Source organism: Chelon labrosus, assembly GCF_963514085.1.
Source record: "Chelon labrosus genome assembly, chromosome: 22".
Lineage (NCBI taxonomy): Eukaryota > Metazoa > Chordata > Actinopteri > Mugiliformes > Mugilidae > Chelon > Chelon labrosus.
This window is the reverse complement of record NC_140355.1, coordinates 15,531,949-15,550,391: the sequence shown is the minus strand read 5'-3', so window position 1 is coordinate 15,550,391 and position 18,443 is coordinate 15,531,949. Positions and strand designations below refer to the sequence as shown.

The following is an 18,443-nucleotide window of genomic DNA, read 5'->3' as shown; positions in this document are numbered from 1 at the left end:
ACGGGGCTTAATGGACTGTGGGGAGACAGGTTTTCGACTGGCTGACTGAACATTTGCATTAGGTCTTAAGATTCTTTTATCGATCACGCTGAATAACTTCGAGTCGCCGCGGCCAGAAGTTATTTGCAGGAAGTTCATGGTAGGTGCAGAAACAGAAGTCAATACGCTGTGGATGTGGATGAATCATTGATCGTGTTTCTGACGTTTAATAACAATCACTGTCATGATGGTTTAACGGTATTTTGTGAATGATTAAGAAAAAAAAACACATCTGCGTGTAATGGCGGCTGCCCAAGAACAAAATTAATTTCCATGACAGGTCCAGGGAGTGGTGGAAATGAAGACGAGTGATTTGGGCTGAATCTATGACTAACTGTGGTTGTGGAAACTAGCTCTTTTACACCTTCTTCCACTATGATTGATGATTCTTCATAAATTTGACATTTTACTTGCACATAGTCATAGCACATGCATCCTGCTCCTGCTGTTTACTCTGACATGAGTGCATGAAATCAGGCAACGCACACAGTTTGATCATAAAATAGATACTAATTGTGGCGACAGCTGAACATCTAAAACGACAGTAGCCTGCTCAGCTAACGTGCGTTAAAATAGTTTTTCCTTCAGTTGTAAGCACCATGGATATAATGCCGTGGAGTCTGCAGAAGAAAAGAAAGTCTCTTTGTGTGAAAGCTCCTCAACAATTAACACATTTTTTTTTTTTAGAAAGGCCAAACTGTACGTAGAAGAAGCTGACGTGCTCCTTCTTTGCCCCTTTTTCTGTTTTGAAGCAGAACGCGGTAAGCAGCACATTCCAGTAAATCACAACTAATTTCAGCCCTGCTTGACGTGCCTACTAAAGTAGAAACACATGCACTACCTCCCCTTTCTTTTCCTTCCTGCCACGGCCAGCCTACACTTTTCCTTTGCTCAATCTCACAGTCCCACTCTTGTTTCTTTCTTGTGCTTTGTTTCGGTACAACCCCCGTGCTTTGTACATACTGTCGACTGATCAATATTCATTTCCATATTTCACCTTCTGGATACAGAAAGTTTACTTTTTTTTTTTCCTCTTTGCTGTGATGTGCTGATACACACTAAAAACACAACATGTAACACGCACAGCTAGCATGATCTGTGAGGGACTGTGAAACTAAGACAATAACGCCATAAGAGTATGAGCAGGTTTGATGAACAACAATGTTAAACGCCAACTCTTAGCTGTTTGGTATAAATGCCACACAAACTACTAGTTTTGATAGGATTTCTGTCCTCTCTGCCCTTCGTAATTGTTATGTATTGTAAAAAAAAAAATCCCACAGAGATCTTTGATGACACACTCGGCTAAATGCTTTGTGAGAACAGTCGTAGCTTTCCCTTTCCCGTCCAGTCGGCGTCTGGTTATAGACTTGTACAGATCCCCACTTCCTGTCTGTCCAGTCTTTTTATCCTCTCCTTCATCCCTGCTTTGATATTTTTTTCATTCGTGGCTTCATCCTGCTTTCTCCATTTCTGCAGCGTAAATGTGTAAGGGCCAACCTGTGTGTGATGGTTTAGTGTAAAGAGACGGGAGGCTGACAGGAGATAAACTGCTGAATAGTAAAATATTAGAGCCTAATAATGCCTGATGCGATCTTTTCAGAACGGAAACAAAACATGGCAGTAGCACAGGCATTTTAAAAGGAGGGCGAAACCTCGTGGGTTCAACTTGATAGTTCATCAATAAAGTTATAAAATGTTAAGTCTTATGTTCAGCCGGCATTTCAGCCAGAGACACTTTGTCAAAAATGTCGAAAAAAGTTAGATTCCGATTCATGTTTTGCGGCGTGTAAACACATATATCTTATTTAGAATCTGTTAATAAAGTTTAAAGGGAATCTCTGATCACAGGAATGCTGTCAATGTAAAAGAAGCCACCGTTAATGTGGAGTTACAGTTCGACGGGTCGTATGTCTAAACCTTTAACGGCATGGAAAGACATTTTTTGTGCTGAAATTTCACATTGTTTACCATCAAAAAGTGATTATTAGTGATTTTTTGTTTGTTTGATGACTTTGCAGTTCTTGTGCTAGAAAGCTTCAGAGTAATTAACTGAACTCTTTTTTTTTTTTTTGGCCCGTTTCCAAGTTTAAAATGCTGCTGTTTGAAGAAAGCTTGTAAAATGGTTTGGCATTGTTGTGACAATGCAAAACAGATCCAGCAAGTCACCAACCCTGACATAAATGGAAGTGCGTGAGTATTTCCGTCACCCTGTTTGGTGTTAAACGGCAATCAGTCAAGAGTCGTGTTGAAAACAAGCGATTCTTTGTGGCACATTTAGATTTTTTTTTTGGGGGGGGGGTCCCAGACTGTGGGGTTCAAGTGCTTGCCAAGCTTCTGCATTTCACAGTATACACAGACGAATGCGTTTACTCCAGACGTAGACACGCACACATATGTAAAACAGGCTGTAAAGTACTGAGAAGAGTGTGCTTTGGAAGCGGAACGCACGAGAAAACAGGATGGTCTCTTGTTAATATTTCCAGTTCCCAAAACAAATGGACTGAAAACTAAGCAAACTGCTGTTGGTCCAAGATCATATTTTTTTTTGTTCTTTTCATTCTACCATGCCAGCGCTGTGCCCGTCACACATAAATACAACAGCTCTGGACAGCAGCAATTATTCTCTGTATTTAAAAGCAAGGATGAAAGTGCTTTTGTCCATTTGGTCCAGATACAATTTCCTCTTTTTAAACCACAAATACAACCAAAATATTTTCTCTGCGCCTGTCTCTTAGCAACTGAAGAACAGTTTTCCAGTGACATCAGGGCAGGGAGCGAGGGAACGAGAAGAGAGATTATTTTTTCTTCTCTCTCTCTTAAACGAACGAGTTTCAATGAAGTCAGACTTGGGTGAAATTCGATTTCAGAGTGTGCGCGATTAAAGTGTGTGCCAGTAGAAATTTTAGTTTGGACTGGCTTTAAGGGAGGTGGGACAGAACAACAGGATAAACGTAACAAGTAAATCAATAATCAGAAAAAAAAATGGTCTTGATTATTGCAGGCGAGAAAGTGACAAAATAGCTGGCAAGAATTTTGTTGCAGGAACTATTCAAATTCTTTTTTTTTTCCCCCTCCCTGTCTGCAGTGAAGTGTGGAGCCTGCATTCCTGTCTTGACACTGCTTTGGATGTGGAGATTTGTTAAAGCTATGGGGCTGGCTGTGCAATGAAAACATTCCCTCTCACTGAGGTAGGTGTGTGTGCGCGCGCGTGTGTGTGTGTGTGTGCAGGCTCGAGATGCATCATTACCGTCGGTCATTCCTCCTGCGTCGGAAGAGCTTTTTGGTGTGTGCGATCTCAGCCTCATTAGGAAGGGGTGGGAAGACCTGTTGGAGACAAATCATAGAGTGAGAGACGCCGGCTGTCAGGGTCCACGATTTATGTGACTGTGGAAAGTAGATACACATGAGGTAAAAATGTAAAGGAGGTTAAACATCTCGACTTAAATATCCGACGGACTGTTAGCAACTGCACAATAACAAGATAACACTAAATGCAGGTGTGGTCGAAATCATTTACTTGTTTAATCCTCCCCACGCGACACTCATCGTCACGGTTTATTCATAAAAAAAACAAAAAACTAAAAGTTAAGAAATAACTTTTTAAAGAATCATCTAAATGTATTTAAAAAAAGGGAAAAACAAAGGACATGTTACTGAAATAGCACAGAAAACTAAGAGAAACGCACAATTCCTACCACGCAGGAGTGAAAAAGACAAACAGATTCAACTAAAAGATGAAGTAAACTGTAAAATTTGACTATTTTCTGGCAGGTGGTTGTGGTTTGGATGTATGGTGTGCACATCTTTAAAGATCCACAACAGAGGAAGGCTGCAGATTCTTGTATTTTGAGCGACTGAACCAGTAAATTACCACCTTTTATGCTTTGATAGTCACAATTATGAAAATAATTTTATGTTGCTATGAAGTCGTTTCAGCTCTAATAGAAAGATAATTTGACAGACAGGCGGAGGAGGACGGAGAGGAGAGGCAGCCTGTGTGTGTACGACAGAGTTATATTGCAGAGCTCTTCTATTCTCTGATTTATTCAAGTCTCCCGGTTAAACTTCTGATTTAACAAATCTCTTAGGATTTAAAATACTATCCCACTTTAACAATGGTGGATCTTGCCTAGCAATGCAAGCAGCGGGGATTCTTACAAACAGAAACTATATTTAAAAGGTATTAAAACGTGACTGTTTGCTGGCAGGCAGGTGGTTGTGGTTGTGGATGTATGGTGTGTAAAATTTGCTGGATGCTGCCCCCTTACTTATACAGCACACTTGCTGTGAAAAAGGACCGTCTATCATCCATTAAACATCACCCGTCAATCAAACACCACAATGCCCCTTTGCACAACATCGCTATGCGCTGTTACCATGGTTACAGGTTGCCTAGGCCTAACGCCGTTGTGCATGCGCTGACAGAAGGCGTCGTTAAAAGGGCGGAGGGCATCAGTGTGCATGACTATGAGCTGCCGCACCACGCAGCATAATGTCCAACATTACTATACATGATGTGCGAGTGTCAGCCTGACACAAAGTCAGTTTGTGTCAAAATCAGTCTCCGGTCAGGATGTTCTGTGCAGACAGTTGCAGGCTGATGCAAATCAAAAAGTCCCAAACTCTCAACTCTCTGCTCGTTGTGCAAGAAAGGAGACCACAGTGTGTAAGCAGGAAACACGGCTCCGTGTGCAGCGTCTGCTCGATACCATCTTCCTTTTTCTCGATAAAACAATAACACAAAAAAGCGGAAAACAATTTGTCGAATATATCATTTAATGTCGCGTAGTGTGTAACGGCGTTAGTATCGGTTCCTCGTTGCTGGATTTCCATCATCAAGGAGCTCTCACTGTGCATATTTGGACGATTCCAACATTTTTATTCCTTCTCATTTGCTCACCGATGCCACTTAGAGACTGCATTTTATATTTACACGGGTACAAAAGTGGCACAAGGCTGTTAAAGGACGCAAGATAAAAGGAGAAAACAAAGCCCTGTCCACATGTAAAGCAGTCACTGACCACTTCTTTCTAGCCGACAGGTGGTCACTCGTCGACTTACCAAGATCTGGTTGCCTAGGTAACCCTCTCATAATTTTCCCACCCCAAATGTTTCCGAGTTAAACAAGCAGACCATAAAAATAATGCTGGAGTGTAGACTGAACTCCATCTGGGTTCCACGGTGAACTTGGTGTTAGAAATCAAAGCTGAGAACAATGTTTCCTTGTGGTACAACTGTTTGGGGAACTCTTTGCTTGCGTCATATGTCAAACAACTGTATCAGTTGCTTCCAACTTTACCAACTTCACTTGGCAATACTTTATTTTTTTTTTTGTCCTGTCATTGCTACAGCTGAATCATCGACAGTGTATTCTTGTCACATCACTGCCAGCGTCTTCCTGTGAGTGTTACGTTTATAATGCTATAATGGCTTAAGGCGGCAATTTACAAGAACAGCACATACATACATACAGTACACAGTGTGCACGACGTCCGCACAGAACATCAGAACAATCCTGTGTAAGCGCAAACCAACAGATTGTCTCTTTCACATGAACTCAATTCAAATCCAGACGTCAGAAAACACCTACTATATTCAGATGAGTTTGAGCGAGTGCGTGATATCTGACACTACTGTTCTAACCTACTGCTGTCTGACAGAAACACTGCTGCTGCTGCTGCTGCTGCTGGGGGAGGGTTAGATTCTGATCCAGATGTGAGACGCAGAAATCATCTTACATATAAATCCAGAGCATTGATAGTATTAATTATCTGTCAGAAAGTCTGCCTCTTTTCCCCTTAGACTGCCACTTCTGTAATGGTCTGAAAGGAAGGGAGGGAAAAGTAGGTGGAGAGGGGAAAAAAGAAAGAAACAGAGGAGCTGCTGCATGTTTAGCTACTGTAGTTTTCCTCTAGGATATCATTAGCTGTAATTCTGCCTTCAAATGGTAACCAGATGACAGTGAACGCACACACACATGCACACACTCACGCACGCACACGTAAACGATGTGCAGCACATTTTTCTCAAACTCTTTAACTTGTATTTTCAATTCTTCGTCCAGATCGCAGCAAAAACTTCAGAGGTTAGTTGAAAAAAGCTTTAGTGTGCGCAGTTTATAATCCGTCTAACAGGAACAGAGAGGAAATGAGAACTGTAGAATTGTCTCTGCCGCTTCAAGAGGGAGCTCTCTCTCTTTCTCTGTGTGTGTGTGTGTGTGTGAATATGCTATCTGCAGGTAGCAGCCAGTGCCGGGTAGATCAAAGGGAACCATGCGCTGTCCTGGTCCCCAGCCAGAAGACCTCTCACCCCAAGGCAGGCAGTGTGAGCCCTGTGGACGTGACAAGGATAGCGAGGAGGGGGGGGGGGGGGGCTGGCTATGTTAGTGTGAGAGAGCTGATAGAAACAGAAAATGGGGATCTGCTTCTATTTGTACATCTGTGAGAGTAAATATAAGAGACCAGATGAGGTGAATATTGTTTGGACATCTTTGTGTTACAAAGATGGTCGATTAATAGAGTAATAGATGATCAACCCTCGTGCAGCAATACAGTATACTGCACAGCGTTTAATAACAGTAAGGCAGGATATAAAAACGCTCACAGCAACAAACATTTTATCCTCCACCTAGACATCTGTAGGTAAACTGTAGAATTACTCTGTTCAGTGTGATCCAACCGTGTTTCTTTAGATTGGTCAGTTCACCAGGCAAGAGATTGTTGAGCAGGAGTAGAAAAATAAAGGGTATGTTGGGTATACCGTAGAGGGCTTTCAAACTGGAAAAAACAGACAGTTTTGACAATTTGATTCATGTTAAGTTTCAAGAAGTCTGAATCAAAATGACGAGCACTGTCAACACAGAGGAATACGCTTTGCACGTTGCAGCTTGAAGGATTTCAGCTTCATGACAGCCGCATCTGAGAAACGGTGGTTTTCAATCCAGGTTGTTTCCTCAAGGTGATTGCTGATGGAGCAGGCAATGAAAATGATGCGGCGCAGTCTTGCTAATTCAAAGGCAGAGCTTCCTTTCAGATCGGCCGATTTAACCGAAGCTTTAGCTTTTAGTCATGGACTGGAACAACACGTGTATTCCAAATGGCTAAAAATAATCGTTCATCGCGCCGTTGTAGTCTCTCTCTGTCTGCTTATAGTGCATTACGACAGGTTAAATAGCAGGTTTAACACAAGTCTCACCTGTCACAGCGCCAACAGTTTATGGGTCTCCTAACAACCAAAAAACAAACTGCTTTGAATTTTACACGCCTGACTGAGGTGTGTCTTTGTATTCTATTATGCGCTTGGGTGTGCGAGTGTGCCTTGGGAGGAAGTTGACATACCCTGCTGCATTCTTGGGAAAATCGCAGGTCAAAGGGAGCGGCTACCTGGGATGCTCGCTAATGGGCTGTGTCCTTTTTACATCAACCTCACATAGCCAGCTAAGGCCCAACCCAATCAAGCTTGTTGTAACTTAAACGTAATGCTTGTGTTGAGCTAACTAGCTAAAAAACGAAATATTATGGTCGTATCTTTTCATTCTTTTAAGGATTCTGTGTAAGGGTCATGGATCTTTATAGATAGTATTGTCAATCCATTCACAACAGTTTTTAGTGTGGAAGGGAGTATAAGTAACAAGGAAGGAAAGTAAGGAAATGAGAAAAGCTAACCAGGATGGAAACGTGAAGAATAGAAACTGAGAATAACGATTATAGAACTTTCTCCGCAATAGCCCCAAAAGTGAAGTGCATGTTTTCCTGTCCCTTCTGGTGTGCAACAATTCTGGTGTGATGCTCATTCAGTCAGGTCCATTGTTTCGCCCGGCTTATTTATGCTGCGAGGGCCCTCGGCCAAAGGCAATAAATTTAAAAGCTGCCCCAGGGGTGGCATTACAGGATAGGTTGTTGAGAGCAGAGGGGCGAAAGAGCAAGAATGACAAAAAGAGAGACTGTAAATACGAGATAGCAAGCACGTATAATATAAGAGAGGGAGCGGAAATGCATACGCTGACAGTATTTTTTTCTTCCACGTTCCAAGTTCGGACAAAAAACTATTCTTCCTGTGACCAAGGAAATTAGATTTTTGCTGTTTTGCTTGCTTGGAGCTTTGGAACTGAGGTGAAATGTCAATTTATTAGAGAGCTAAGTATGTCTGCAGAAGGGCGTGCACGCTAAAAGCAAAGCTTTGAAGCGACAACCGATGGGATCAACTGGTTGACATTCTCCGTACCAATAGCAGGCTTGTTGGGTTGGGTGGAGTGATGTAGTTGTTGACAGTATTTTAGAAAGTGGTGACAGTGAAGAGAGCTAGTTTTTGTATGTGCGGCATATGGTGTGCGGCTTTGATTTACTGTACTAGGACTATGTGTGATCTAAGAGAAAAGTGGAAATCTAGCCTTCGCACTGCTGAAGCGAAGGCTAGAAAGCGATGATAAAACCCAATTTTCTGGCAAATATTGTCTGTTATCGTAGAATTTACCTTCAAGATCTGCTCCTTCGTATTTATATTCCATCAGAGCTAACTCAAGTCTGAACTGTGTTGAGTTAATATCTGATGATTTGTGAGCAGCACTGAGAATATTATATTGTTAATATTTGGTCATAATGATTAGAGAGAGATACATCATTTGTAACTGGCAGTGGCAAACATCCTGATCACATCGAGCTCTCTCATCTCACAAATCAAGATAAGCTTTAAAATTTTCACATTTTTGTTCTGCAATATTACTCCAGCACAGGATGCGCCGCGTGTCTCACAGTTTAGGCCTTTCATGTAACACAGTCTGCAGCCGATCCCCGCCGACAGAACAGAAAGAAGAGATTTGGAGCTGCCACAACCACGTATAGCTGGTGATCTGTGATAAGAGGCAAAGATGTGAGGTCCCTGACATCCCTGTCTCATTTAATATGTGATCTGAGGCCAGGGCCACGGACGGAGAGACAGGTACATCAAAGAACTCGGTGGTCTAGCTACAGGAGGAGATGGAGCCATCGTGGGATCAAAGTGTCAGGGAAAAAAAAAAAAGAGGAAAAAACTATAGTACCCTATAGAGATGCAACCAATGCAGCAGGTTTCATGTGCATGCAGCTCTGTTCAAGGCATCTCTCTCTGTCTGTATGATGAAAAAGACTTCAATCATACCTCCTCTCTGTGTTACATTATCCTAAAAGTCACCTCATCTTCCCTGCTGGATTGAACCCGATGCTTGGTGCGTCTGATCTGGTTTGTATTATATTTGTGAAGACCAACTATCAAAGACTCGTATTGTCGGGAGAACATTTGGATGCTTCTTAATAGACGTATACACGGGAAGAGACTAGCAGCGATGCGCCTACAAGAGGCCCTGAAACATTAATGAAATTCAGAGAGTTGTAGCGATGATGGCTGAAAAAAAATTTGAGGATGCAAAGTGGGAAAGTACCAAGGGGGGGAATACAGTGAATGGAGACACAAACGCAGCATTTCCCATATGTCGATTGAAAGGAAACCCCGTGCACGTCTATCGTTCTGACGACCACATTCATCATGTTAATGGCGGGCAATATGTTCTGCTCGTTTCAAAATTGGCGTATGCATGCAAATACTGTATGCAAGAGGGTTACCCGGACAACCAGAGTCCGCCCGTCCACAAAGCGATGGTCGACGAGTGAATCGCTTTATATGAAACAGGGCTTTACAATAAAAACAAGGCAATTTTACTAAGTTTGTGGACAGAAAACACACTTAATCATGGCACAGTCTGCGGTTTTGCAAAATAAATTGGATAATATTACGTTTATATATCCCCGTGCATTATTTGTTATGTAGACACATATCATGCAGATGTGACAAACAGACCAAGTCACTGATGAACTATTACTGAATGTCTTTGTGAGACTGGTCACACGTTTCCTAATATATCCTGCAGTCATGCATGTAGTCAGGTCTCCAGTGTTTCTCCCATGACAGAGTGCAGATCAGAACAGTGTACGGTGGTGATTAAGTCAGTATGTGTGTGGTTAATAGAGTGTAGGAACCAATCAGCAGCAGGACCTGGGACAATAGCAGGAAGTGACCGCAGGGAGGGGGCCGCCGGTCGCCATGACCCCCTGGATATTGTTCTGCTGCCTACCAACATTTGAAGGATGGAGGGGAGGAGTGAAGGACAACGTGAGGAGAGAAGGGAGGAGGGACGAGCATGATGATGATGATGGTCAGAGTAGGAAAAAGGAAATGGCAAATAGGAAGAAGTGAAGGGAGAGGAGGTAAAGATGGTAGACATGAAGGAACCGAACAGAAACCTGCACGAACAATTAATAGGTGTGCGTAGCTACTGTGAATGCTTTGCAGGTCTAGGACAAATTGACAACTGACAGACAGACCACCAAAAAAAAAAAAAAAAAAAAAAACCCCACTACGCCCCCGGTGTCCCTTCACAGCCAGAGTCCTGCTCTGCGGCACGTACACTTCCAGACAGAGGGGCCAACCAGTCTGTAATGTCTCAGCTCCAGACTCCTGCTTTGTTTCCTTGTTGGACGGCTTTGTTCGCAGACCAGAGACCGGATGTCTCCTTGGTGACTAGTCGCTTTCTCTTTCTCTCCACGGTATCAACCTATCCCTCTGTGCCTTCTCTGGTGCCCTCTATTATTAAAGAAATGTTGCGTTACTGTAAATGTACAGTCTATTTCATGCTTGCATTCTGCTAGAGGCGAGATTACACACCCCCAAATAGTTTTGCTCTGGCCAGATTTGGCTTTTGTAATGTCCTTAAAATGCAAAGCTTACAGGAGACACTTGGTTAGCCAGACAGGCAGTTTACCCGAGCAACTATCAGCATCAACATGTCTAAAGCTCACTAACTAACATGTTCTGCCAATACAATCGTTCTGCGTGAGAGTATTTTACTCTTGATACCAGCAGATAGCAGTGGTCAGTTTTCATTGTTCAAAAATGAAGATCGGAAGTGCTGCTACTAGCTTGGAAGAGCTACAAATATCTGTATTTAGATGTTCAGATGAGAAGAAGACGGAAAAAAGAAAAGCAGTCTGTGTGCGTGTCCTCTTGACTTTGTAATTTGCTTATTTAAATTGAACTGCCAATCAAAGCGATGTCTCCACTGCCAATTCAACATGCTGAATTGGCTGAAAACCGTCCGTCAGCGGTCCTGCCCAGTCCGGGACACACTGCCAAAACCAGGGTCACAAATGGATATTGACTATCTAATACCGGCAAACGGCTGACCGCTGTCTCTGTGTATCACGGCCCTAAGTCAACGTTTTGAGATGGAGACACATCACGTAAGACACATCTGCCCATTCGCTCACAAACGCACCAGCGCCATGCACTGGGAGCAACTGGGGGTTCGGTGTCTTGCTCAAGGACACTTTGGCATGTTCGTGGACAACCCACTCTACCTACATACTGAGCCACAGCCACCTAGCACAACAGTCTGCTGTGTTTGGCTTCGTATCTACCTTACTACCATGAGAGTGGTATCAGTCTTTTCATCCATATTTAACACACACACACACAAAGCTGCTGATGTGTGGATCAGCGAACGTTTGCTGGCATCATTTCAGGTACAGTAAGTGTTGAGAACACCTACGTGAACCCACACACATGCACATGAGTTGTTTCTGTCAGGATCATGATCACGCTGATGAGCCCAACAGTATGTGTGTGTGATGACTCACGGTACTTGTGTAGCCTAGGGTCTTCAAACAATTCGCTTTAAATTGCTTCATAAAATTAATTTTAATCAACTGGCCCCCGAGGTTTCTTCACTCGGTTTATTGATATGGAAACGTGTCAGATTTCCTGTATATTGATAACTCGTGTCTTTTTCGCTGGCCTATTTTATTTCTTTATTATTTATTTAACTATTTTGTGTGAAGCGATTTGTAAAAACCTAAGCGCTAGTATTATTTCTTGTATAAAATGCTCTAGGGTTTAGTATTTTCCATGATCCGTGCGATACGTGGCGTGGACACAAAGATCGAAATATCTGCTCTCTGACCCCTGAATGCTTCTGTCATTACAACCTGACATTGGACGCGGGGGACGTCAGGGTTATTGAGTGTGCAGGTTGACATTCCAGAGAGGCCAGCAGAGGAGCAGCAGCAGAATCTGAAGGGAAAAGGAGGAAGCTCTTTCTCGGCGAGCTGCTCACACACACGCACACACACATATTTGGAAGTCTCCTGGAAAGGGGAAGTGAATGTTTATAGGAAGTGTGGAACGTGGACGGGGGTCTTTGGATGATGTAGTCCCGCGGTACAGTAGCTGGAAGTGATGACTCTGGAATAGAGACCTTGCTCGGGTACATTGTGATAAATGCTTGATGGTATTTTCGTCTTTGCTTACAAACAGTAAACAATACACAGGTGACGCTTTGACCGTGAGCCAATTGGTGGAAGTAGTGTAGACGGTCGGCCGTTTGCTGGCGTCCGACTGCGAGCAACCGTGACTCTAGCTTTTGTCCCGCACTATTAGTCAATCCCGTTTTTTTATTTTTTTTTAGCTAATTCAGTAAACAGAGAGCTTGTATTGTATTTCATCTTCCGCTAATCTGAACATTCAAATACACAAATGTGTTCACAACAACGTGATAATCTAGAATAAATCAAACGTAGACCAAGTGATTGGCTTTATTCAGGAGAGACCAGCTTTGTATGACCGTTTGTAGCTGTTTGTAGCTTCCTAGCCTCCCAGCTAATAGTAGCCCTTCAGTTTAACTTTTTGAATAACGACTACAGACTACTGCCACCTGTTGGTGTAAAGAGTTATTTCCTATCACGCAGATTCATAACATTGCGCCGGCTGGTCGTTGCCTGTAGTCTTTGCGGTGTATTTGAGTTTTTGGTTTCGATATGAGCGACGATATGTCTGTACCTTTAAGACGTATTTAAGATCCTGCGCACCCTTCATCACAGCCTGCCATGCACCTGACGAGAAATGTGGCTACATGTTGTGGTGAGAGACATCTGATTGGTCCTCACTGCATTTCTTAAACCTGGTCTCTCAGTGTCCAGAGAAAGACATAGAAAATTCACCTACACACCGTCAACTCTGGCGCCTTTTCTCTTATCTGCGTGGCATTGATTTTAGCCAAAGTAACTGTTATTCAACTACTGTGGAGCCTCCAACACGAGCCTTTCAATTCCAGTCGCCATTGTTTGGAGTGCACAGAGAAATGCTTACAAGGCTGTAGCAGATGTGGTATAGGTTCTGTGCAGTCTCGTGTGAATACGCTATACGCTATAGCTCTGCTAGGCAGTACTCGGTGAAATAACGGTTAAATAATGTGAAATCTCTGGACCGCAAATGTCTTATTTTATTTCACACATTTACGCTGAAATGAAACCTCCTGGGAAGCCGAGAGGAGAAATGTCTCTTTGGTGAAACATAATGAGGAACCCAGTCAACCCATGACTGCTTTTTAGCAAGGGTCACAAGTCGTAATAGCTGAGAGTCAGTAGTGTAATTGTTAAAAATGTGTAGCGTCTATAATAATGTGTTTTCTGGAAAATCTTAATCTTTAATAGGCACACTTCTCGTTGAGGTTTAGTAAAGTGTAAGGATAAATGTACACTCTTAGGTTCAACCTCTGCCAGAAGCAAACAATGACAGCCACTCTTAAAAATACTCTTCCCGTTACAGTAAGAACTTTGACATGTAATAAAAGTGAAAGTGCCAACAGAAAGGGGGATGCTCACAGTCAACTATTGAGAGGCAGGACACTCCTGGAACCACCTCAAAACAAACATCCTGCAGACGCACTAAATATATCACAAACTGTGCAACATACGGTAAACTGTATTTGAGTGATTTGCATTTTTCCCCTTGATCTGTATTACTTACTATCCGCACATAGAGCTCCACTCCAATACTAATATTTTTCAGTGTAACAAATCTTCATTGTACCCATTTAATTAAGGACCAGTGACAAAATGTAACTCTCATTACATGGTGAAAAAAGGTAAAAACTATTTGCCTCTGATATTGATGCAAGAAATCAACTGGCTTTGAGGTTTATACTTCTCGACACTGAAGTCTCTGGTGGAAAACCCACATTCAATTGCCTTCGTCAGTGTCTTCAAGGCCAAAGAGTGTACTGTCAGTGGATGTCCTCATTTGAATCAGACGCATCGGGGCACTGGTGGCCTGGCTTCACGGCTGCATGACTCCACATGGCAGTGCTTTTGAGATAAACTGGCCAGGGCACAGAAACAGCTGAGGAATGTCACGGGATGAACTCGTTCCTCAGCTCCGTGTCTCTGACCTTACCGTGTCCCAGTGCCAGCGCACATTTCCGATCCCAAAGCACACCAGACAAACGCGGCTGACCCCGTCTTTCTTTTGGCCCTAACTGAATGAACGGAAACAGCGATCTTGGCTCAGGAACTATACAATGAGGAAGCCATGTTGGTAGCTGAAACACCAGGAGAGGCTGAAGGCAGCTCGGCTCAAAGGCCAAGGGGGGGAAGGAAAGAGGAAGACACTGTAGCTGAAACGCTATGAAAGATGGAAGACATTTTGGCTCAGAGAGCAGGGAAGGAAGAGAGAAGGGTAACCTAAAATGAACTCTGCCACCTCAGTGAATCACAAATCACCTTGGAAAACACAATGCCTTATACCGTGCAATAATACCAGAGCTTACACAGCTGTAAGATTAATTTTACTCGGCCCATGCCAGACACATCATACCCCGAAAGACAGCATAATGAAGCCAGGAAGCTGTTGTTGTGTATACCGATATGAACAGAAAGGTCATTCAGTTTATCCTGACTAGGCCAGCATTCAATACTTCAACTAGTTACTCAGTTATAAGTATTATGCAGAACATTTAGTTCAAAATATGGGGTTTGTCTTTGGTGGTAGCCTTACATATAGTAAAGTGCACATTAGCACACAAAAGGAAGACCGGGAAATTTGTATTTTGAGAACTTAAGTATTAAGCATTAAGCATTAAGTTGAGCTCAAAGCTGTAGAAGAGGTTTGAAACTGACAGAGACACTTCTCTGTGGATATTACTTGTTAATGTTAAATGTTATGTGTACATTTATCCACCAGAGGGAGGTATAACACTTTATTAACTTTTCATATAGTTCAGGTTTAGCTCACTTCAGCATCCGACCACTAGATGTCACCAAATGTTTATAGTTGAGTTGTGATATACAGATTGAGTCTTGGTCTTTTTTTGTGTGTTTCATTTGTGATTTTAAAGATTTTTATAAAAAATAAACTACATTAATTTCCCTCTGAGGCAGGTGACATGTTCTGTGCAGTAATGTTTAATACTCAAGTGATTTTATTTCAGACTTGACTGTTGTGATCAGTGCGTACAGTATGTTATGGTTCCATTACTCCACTAGGGGTCCCTCTATAACAACTAACAGATGCTACATGTTGAGATCTGTCAGCTGTAGTTGGTGAAGTAATGGTGCAAATGCAGTACAGAAATATCTACAGTAGGACATCGTTCACATCTGAGACGGTGGCTTTAGTTTTTCAAAAAGAGAAAATAAGTGACTTACAGAGCGCAGATGGGGTAGAAACCTCTCTATGTCATTCATGTCTATGCCGTCATCTTCCTCAAACTTGTTTTTGTTCATCCTGGAAGATGGGAAGTATCCGTTACTTAATTGTAACTACACATAAATGGAGTCATCAAGAGCCCAGTAATATAGATACAGAAGATATGTCTTACCCCTCTCTGTCAATGTGGGGCAGGTGCTTTGGCGTTCCTCTAAAATGTTTCCTGTGGAAATGGCTGAAGTCCAGCTTCTCTGGCTGCACGTCCCAACCCGCACCTCTACAACAAGAAAACAGTAACGGTAGTAACGGTTAGAGACATGCAATATCTTTGCATACACCCATATTTGCTTAAATAAACTGGGCTACGCTGCAGAGGATACCTCAGTCATCTTGTATTACATCAGCGTGCAGGTATATCAAACCACGTGTTCTTCAATTACATCAAACACATTTTGCTATTTAATGGCGGGGGAGGTTATTTCAAACTGCTCATCCGATCATCTCATTACGATATACATTGGCATTTATGTGGATGTTCCTTTGATATGTACCACCACCTGAACATTGTCGCAGACCAAGCACAAAAATAGTGTGCTCCTTGCATCCCGGGGCCATCCCCAGACAAATGATTCGTAGGTATCTGATGATCCACATGATGCTATAGAAAACATGATACATCAGAACAGGCCACTTTCTTCCATTGCTCCGTGGTCCAGTTCTGATGCTCACATGTGCATTGTAGGCGCTATCAGCGGCGGACAGGGGTTAGCATTGACTCCGGTTAGATAGCTCCATACACAACACACTTTGGTGCACTGTGTGATCTCAGTCCTCTGTTTATGCAGGTATGACCACTGCACTCCACAAGTGCTGCAGTTTTGTAGATGCACTGACCCAATAGTTAAGCAATTGCAATTATTCCTGCAGATGCCATGATAATAATCAATGATAATAATCGGCATTGTTCACTTGACGGGTGACTATGATCAGGTGGTCATAATGTTAGGGCTGATTGGTGAAAATAGGCCAATTATTTTGATAAAGACATGCAAACGTAACATTGACACAGATCTAGATCCAGTAGATCTGGATCTAAGTGGAACATTACACTGTCGTCGTTCTATTTTGTGAAAACCATAAACTAATTTTGACCTCAGCATTACAACTTTATATTAATAACGGACACACACAAAAACACACGCACATGTGCAACAAAGCTCATAAGCTCAAAAGAACACGTTTTCCAAAAACTAAAAAAATTACAAGTGCACGAAATATTAGATTTCCCCACGCTTTTAGCTTTCACTCAAAGCTCATAAATGACTCTCTAAAACGATCAGTTTTTACATTTACTCCTACAATAAATCTCTTCCTGCGTGTGTTGTTTGCGTCATCCTGCTGTGCCGGCTGCGTCACTCGCTGCGTACTCAGATGTGCCAACGTGGCCGGAACGCCGCTAGGTGAAGCTGCCGCTGCTGCTGCTGCTGCTGCTGTGCAGACGTTACCGTGGCAACCAGTGCACACTCTGCTGTAACTGATTTATGCCTCGCTCATTTCCCCTTTTTGCCGTTTTTTTTTTTTTGTTTTGTTTTTCCCCAGATATATCTCGTGTTGTCGAAAAATAATGTGGACTAAACGTTCTCAGAGGAGACAGTCAAGCCTCCAGGGGGTAGATTAGATTGAAAAACTTTATTAAAACACTTACTTTCTACTGGATTAATGTTCGGTGAAGAGACAGGTTAGATTAACAGCTAAACCAATCTTCAAAAGGTTGTTTTTAATATGATGTTCCTTACTGCATTTCATTTTATTATCAAGCTAGAGCCGCAATAAATGCAAGTTATTCTCTAGTTATTGAGGATGAAACGTGTACAAGCCAGGAGAAAACGAACTGAAAATGTAGACGACAGCAGAGCTGGTTTTACAAACTGATAAGACAAGCAGAGGCAGGTCGGGAGGAAATCCAACACAGCGGGGAAAGCAACACAACTGGATTACAGTCTGTGAGAGCAACAGGCAAAAGCTATAAATTCAGGCCAGCACATGAGGTCTGTAGAACAGTGAGGCACCTACCCACGTGAGTCCATCGTGTTAGCGGCCCATATGTCTGTCCCCAAGATGTCAAAGGAGCCGTCTCTGTTCCCGTTCTAGAAATCACACAAGGAAAAGCACATTTTCAGCTCGACTACAAAACAGTTCTCACCTGACAACCAGGACTTTGACTGGACGTCTATCAGGTATGTATGCTTTTATTTTCTCTTTTCATTTAAGAGTAAGCACCACTACTGTTACTGATATTATTCACGTAGATTAAAGCAAACACAGTATTTCACTTCCATAATGTTGATTGTGAGAAATTTAATTCAAAATAGAAGAAAGACTGACATAATACGACTCAGGAGTAGACTCCAAGACAGCAGACCAATACAGCTGTTCCTGTACCTTGGCGGGACCTTTGAACTGGTTGTTTCGGCCTCTGCTGCCGGAGCGAGAGCCAGATCCAGGTCTGGAGCCTGAACTGGGCCGGGAACCAGTGCTGCCATTACTACTGTGTTCCCACTCGTCCTGTGGAGAAAGAAATTGACTCTTAGCTGGTTCACAGACGATACTCGTCTCTCTGGTTGGCTACCATGTCTCGGCTTGTAGAATAACAACCTGTAAATGCATCCTCATGCTTACTGCAGGGCATTCTTTCAAAGTACACTACATAGGAAAATCCAGTTTGTGTATCACATTTTGCTTCTGTTATTGATAAATAGCTGCATATTGTTGTTTCTGAGTTTTTCTGCATACTGCCAGAGAAGACACACTACATGAATCACGTAAACTCTAGTTTCAGATATTAAACCACCAGAAGATAAACGTCAGAACAAATTTAAAGGCCGTGATAT

At 42.6% G+C, this 18,443-nt stretch overlaps 1 protein-coding gene across 2 annotated transcripts in view; it reads right to left on the bottom strand.

Moving 5' to 3' along the window:
- The window catches only part of ctif (CBP80/20-dependent translation initiation factor), a 50,572-nt gene that overhangs the window by 19,891 nt on the left and 12,238 nt on the right, over nt 1-18,443 (bottom strand). The window contains exons 4-8 of one of the 2 annotated variants that reach the window (XM_084571961.1): nt 17,938-18,117; nt 17,626-17,699; nt 15,725-15,829; nt 15,552-15,630; nt 3,290-3,366 (exon numbers count right to left, since the gene is read on the bottom strand). In XM_084571961.1, coding sequence (XP_084428087.1) covers nt 3,290-3,366; nt 15,552-15,630; nt 15,725-15,829; nt 17,626-17,699; nt 17,938-18,117 — 515 coding nt within the window. The remainder of the gene's footprint in view (nt 1-3,289; nt 3,367-15,551; nt 15,631-15,724; nt 15,830-17,625; nt 17,700-17,937; nt 18,118-18,443) is intronic. The other variant, XM_084571962.1, reaches the window with a different exon arrangement.